Below are 5754 nucleotides of genomic sequence, written 5' to 3'. Positions count from 1 at the left end.
CAGTGACACTTTTCCATGGGATGTTAGCAAGCGTGCGGCCTTTCTAACGTGTATTTTTCGACTCATGGGCGTCTACTGGCAAGTGGCCGGAAATAGAGAGGAAGGGCTTACAATGCGCGACTTGGCAGTACGCTGCAGCGCACAACGCACTCTGCAATCTGCTTTCTGGCCAGGAGGTGATCGAAGTCAAGCATGAACCAGCTCGAAACACCTGCGCACGACCCACGCCAGCTCAAAGCTGCAGAGTCGACGAGTAAAGTCGTTGGGCCTCCTGCACCGTCAGTGCTCTCGAAGCGACACAGTCGTCCTGAAGTGAGCCACGAAGACGACAAACAAACGCAGCAAGAGCAAGACGGTAAGCTCAACGCTGACTACAATGGCAACCAGCTCGTATTCAACGACGTTTGCGAGCCGATGGTCAACTACGACGGCTTCCAGTCCGTGGGGAAGCCCTTCAGCGTGGCCGCGCTGGCCGATCACGACGACGACGTGGTGAACGCCCGATCGCCTATTGTCTGCAAACCTGGCTCGACAGCACGAAGTACTATGCTCAGTCCAACGTGTGTATCATCACTGGCTCGAAATGACGGCGTGAAAAGCGAGCCGTCCTGGACGATCCAAGAGTTCCAGGAGTACTTAAGTATGCTGGAGCTGCTCCAAGACGCGTGTTGCGCGTCAGAGGACGGCGAGATGCGTCTATCGGCCGACAATCTCGGCCAAATGGAGCGGCTACTCACGTCGCTGTTGCCTCAAGGAGTGTGATCGTAGTTTTTCATGGACGACAAACGTATTTTCTTAGTGTTAGACTTCTTGCACTCTGTAGCCGTTTTGTACACGTTAAAACTCATCGAAATAGACGCGGCTGCATTTCGTGATGCGCTGGCTTTGATTGATTGTCGATCCTTCTGTCGGATCGATGCAGGCCAAGCAACGTTGGAGACGGATTCAAGTCCAATTTATCTGGTCGATACACGGTTATCTTGCCCTGTGCAGGTCGTGGACGAGGGATCTGTCCACGCACGATCGAAGCTCCTGCGTGTCGAATAGAAGACGACTTCGCGTCGTGTGGATTCCCACGCTTTACTCCTTTCTTCTTCGAGAAAGATGACAGTTTTTCAGTTGCTTCTGTACTGGTGTCATCCGGACGTACAGTGAGCTCTGGCTCGCGCTTGGGCGGCATGAACAGACAAGGCGAATACGAACCCACCCTCCCGTTCGACTGTAATGTTCCTTCGGGGGTTAGTGTGCGGATAACATCGTTGACGTCCGATGCGCGCACTAGCTCGGCTTCCATACTGTGTGTGATCCGGTCGTCAGGGTCGAATTTAAAGATCAGTTTAAAGTCGATATCAAGTGCTGGAGGCGTAGACGCTTGAACGCTCGCCGCATTGGTGTGTTCCTCCATCCAGAACGTGTATACGTGATCACCTGGCAGCAGCGCGTTTTGTTGCAGCTGAGCGCGCCCTCCCTTTAGGTAGAACCGGGAATGACTGTCGAATAATACCGCTTCATGGACGTCTACCTTCTGCATCCCTGTGGCATCGCACACTCGGATCATGAGTTTGCCTCGTCCTTTCACACTCTCCACCAACAACTGCTCGAATCGACGGATCATGAACACTAAAGGGATGCTCGTCGTCGTCAACACACGTCTCTCGCGTCGGAAGAACCGCAGCGGAACGTCGTCTATAGCTGTAAGAAGCGCTACGTCTTGTGGCCCCTCGTCGTTCGTGTTGGTCGAAGACTCGGCCTGATTCTTCTGCTGGACAGGTGGAGACGGCATGTTGGCGAACATACTGACGCGTTTGGTATTGCTGCGCCCTAAGTCAACATCGTTAACGGATCTTCTACGAACTGGTAGGCCAGGTGGGGCCTTGGTAGTCGGCCACGACTGTGGCGGTTCCCCCGATGGGGTTGGTGGGAACAGCTCTTCGTACAGATCGAAGTAGATTGCGTCATCTTTGAACGCTTCTTCGTCCACATTGCGCTGTCGTACAAGTTTTCCTGTACGATACCAGTCCAGAATCATCTCAAAGTGTTGCGGATTACGGTCGATGAAGAAGGCGTCGTCTAAGCAGCCGATCTTGCCACAGCCGCACGTGATGATCTGGTTGAGTCTCTTAAGTGGGTACTTGGCGATCAAACTCTCTTTACAGCGGAAGAGCTTGCCACCGACGTCGAACGCGACGATGCGCGTCGGTTTTGTGTCTGGATCTCTCAGGTCCGAGATGCTCTTCGAGTGCCACGGCACCCGTGTACGCCCCACAGTATGATCCGGATCCAAGCTGCGGAAATCGAAGTACGCGCCTTGGCTCGTGGCTCGCAATAGGACCGGAAGGCATTCAACCGTCATGCTTAAGTTGTCAGAGTCCGAGCTCTCGGTGGACGCGTCTTTGGAGGCGAGATCGGCCTCATCTCGCCTTGTGTCGATGGCATTCTCGCTCCAGTCGATGGAGATGGTCAGGCCGTGGTCTTTCTCGCTCGTATCGCTCCGCTCCGTGAACAGTTCGTCGAGCAGATCGAGATCGTTGTAGTCGGTCACGACGTTGACGTCTTCATTTTCGTCACCGTCTTTACGTCCGGCCATGGACTTTTCGAAAGTGGTCTCTCTGCCTCCACGACAGAAGTGGAATGAGCAGGCACGAAGCGCACGAACGCTATTCTTCTTTTCCAGCGCGTATCACTGTGAAAGGTCGTAATTTGGCTATTGGTAGTTTTTGGTCCATGTTGAAGCCAGGTACAACCAACCGACAACTTGTCCGATTTAAAAGGCAGCGATATAACTGCAGATTGACGTAGCTTGTTATCGGTGCTGTAGATACTGTACTTCACGGTCATTTCTACGGACTCCCGCGCTTATAGTAGTTGCTGGCTGTTTCGCCGAGAATCGCTTAGCGATAAAAGCGATGACTCTAGTGATGTCTCTCATGCAACTCTTACCAGTGACATTTTTAAAACTGAGTTGCAATCGGTTACGGGGAGAACAATCAGTAGACTTTGAGAGACAATATCGTTTGCAAATATATCCGCGTTATGATCGACGACTCGTCGACGACGAGTACATGCAGTTTCAAAACGGATAGAAGGCAGCTAGCGATGTAAGGATGAACATATAGTGCTCGCAATGGTGATGGTGTACCTTATTTGCCACTTCAGCATTCATGTGGTTAGTAGCCACATAGCAGTAACCACTGGTTACTGCTGCATCACTGCTCCGTCGGAGATAACGATTCGCAATAACGAATGTACGCGCCAAATGTCCATCTGATGCCGATGTTTTTCGGGAGCTGAGATCATCTCACTTTTCGGCACGAGTGTTGGGCAACCATTGTCGAAGCCCAATGTTGGCAACTAATCAAGGCTTCTCTCTCTATTCTACAAGTAGTTAATTAAGGACGTCCAATTTGCATTCGCGTATATTTTCGCGCAGAAGGGCGGAACTACCAGTTCAGTGGTATTGCTCACGGGCCACGCAACTTGCGTGGCCTCAGTTGCGTGCGCAACGCATTGCCTTGCCCCACATTTTGCCTGGAGCGCCGTATTTTCATTATACAGATGAGCCAAAACTCTGGCCTCTTGTGTGCATGTAATAGGGCAACTCGCTACGTGCTGCCCAGACAGACTACCGTCTTACCCCGCATATAAGGCATATGTGCTGTAAATGAACACAACACTGCTTGTGTGTTATATTCGTTTAGAAAGCCTATGTGAACAAATTGTTTGACTTTGAAGAATCAAGTTTGTGGGTCCTGGAATCTGATGTTGTGATTGGTAACGGGATTTTCTGGCTGCGTTGTACTGTAAGCTTGTACGGAGGTTTTGCTTGTTACTGTAATATTATGAATTCTATTATCTCTCCGCTTCTAACCTTGTAACCTGTCGGTCTGTCCGTCCGTCAGTCCGTCGCATTCCCCGTCTTGCTGCTTTTTCCTGCCTTTTCGCATGGCTACACTCGGCCTGTCTTATACAGTTTCCTCCTATCCTACCGACCGCGCCTACCTCTCTGACTCGACCTAACTATGCTAAAATTACAATTATATCCAAAAGCGTGACACAATTAACTCGCGCCCTGATTGGGCAATACCTGCCGACCTGCGACACTGACTGGATCTGTCGCACGATCAGACCGTCTATCGCCCTCGCGATTGGACGTAAGCTAAACAGTTTTGCCGAGCACGAAACACATCGATTGGATGCAAACAGCCAGGAGATACTTGATTATTGCGCAAAACCTGTCGTATGTACTGCAAATCGGGCACAGTAACCACTTTATTTTCTAAGAGCTCTGCACACTTTTCAAATAGAGATTTTTATCATTATTAATGTAGACTTCACAGACCAGTATTTTGTAAGAGCTCAGGGATGTTATTTTCCACACACTTTTCAAAATAAAGACGATATTAATAGTATTAATATTACTAATATAAGCTTCACAAGCCGCAATTGTAAGAGCTCGGCGATGCTATTTTCCACAGACTTTCTAAAGTAGAGACGATAGTATTTTTTTAACACTAAAGTAGGCTTCACGACCAGCGCTTTTTGTAGGGACTTTGCGAATATATATCTTCTTTACTTCACTGACACTCACCACTACCACCGTGCAATGAAGGCGCGCGGCTGCACGGTCATTGCGCTATCTGCTCCCGTGCACCGCACCCGACGGATGCATGCGCGCACGATCGATAATTGTTTTAGGCAATTTATATTGCATGTAAAGCATGTATTTGTTTGGGAATCTGATATTAATATATTATAGCAAAGCCAAAACGTTAGTATCAACTGTCTAATATGTTTCTAAATAATAAATACCAGCCTTATATTTCCAAGCTATTGGCTAATATTTGGACGCAAGTAATTGGTTAAAACAAAATATTTTGCTAACATACGCACAGTTTGCAAAATGGTGGGCCCTACGTGCAAGCAATGCGAGGCGAAGATTGACCCGCTTCTGCTGAACCCGCAGCGGTCTACGACGGACCCCCGAGCGCGCTGCGTCTGCTGCAAGAAGCTGCAGTATGGCTACCCATTCCGTACAATCAGCGGACGGGGCAGCGTGCGGCACTGTATTGCCTGCAAGAACGGCCCAAAAGCGGTTAAGTTCTGGGAGGAAAAGCCTCCACCACCTAATTCGGCCGAAGTGCGCCGCCAGGAAAGCCTGTCAAACGTCGAAGAGGTGATGGGCCCTGACTGGTACCTCAAGAAGAAAAATAGACACAGCCGCCCTCGCAAGCTGACCGCCCGAAACGTCAGGTACACGCCCTCGCAAGCTGACCGCCCGAAACGTCAGGTACATTGAGCGAAAGAAGCAGCAGAAGAGCAAGTAATTGGAATATATGCCCTTTTAGGCCCCCATTTTCCTACCCATCTTTGTATTTTGTAAGCTGGCTGACGGTACGAGGCTTGGAGCCGCACATACGGTAAACTGACTATGGCGCTGTCAATAATGCTGACGCACCTACAGAGCGTAGCGCGTTTCATATAATAATTAGCGCATGGTATCTGCTGTGAGCCCCTTGCAAGCTGACCGGCCTTATCTGCTTTGCGCGTTACAATAGATCCAGAGTATACTCGCTCACTTGGACACATGTAAACCATGCTATCTGTGCCATCAGCGCTCACAGCGGTATTCCAATTAGTGTTGCCCTCACCAATTTGAAACTACAGCATCGAGTGAGGCACTACACGCGAAGCATAGATTTGCTGTCTACCTTATATACGAATCACGTGTGCGGTAACAGAAACCAAAACTGGAGG

General features: G+C 49.9%; 2 protein-coding genes across 2 annotated transcripts; one reads left to right on the top strand and one right to left on the bottom strand.

The window, feature by feature from the left end:
* Window positions 1-355: 355 nt before the first annotated feature.
* On the bottom strand, window positions 356-2620 carry PITG_05818 (uncharacterized protein; the record flags this gene model as incomplete). Its single annotated transcript, XM_002998015.1, has 1 exon — window positions 356-2620. One exon carries the CDS (start codon window positions 2585-2587, stop codon window positions 845-847), a length of 1743 nt encoding a protein of 580 aa, XP_002998061.1.
* On the top strand, window positions 415-762 carry PITG_05819 (uncharacterized protein; the record flags this gene model as incomplete). The annotated part of the gene is made up of 1 exon (XM_002998016.1): window positions 415-762. The coding sequence occupies one exon, from the start codon at window positions 415-417 to the stop codon at window positions 760-762; it is 348 nt and encodes a 115-aa protein (XP_002998062.1).
* Window positions 2621-5754: the final 3134 nt, after the last annotated feature.

Source organism: Phytophthora infestans, genomic scaffold (genome assembly GCF_000142945.1).
Source record: "Phytophthora infestans T30-4 supercont1.9 genomic scaffold, whole genome shotgun sequence".
NCBI classification, from domain to species: Eukaryota; Oomycota; class Peronosporomycetes; order Peronosporales; family Peronosporaceae; genus Phytophthora; species Phytophthora infestans.
The sequence above is the reverse complement of the archived record's forward strand: the minus strand, read 5'-3'. Positions and strand labels throughout refer to the sequence as shown.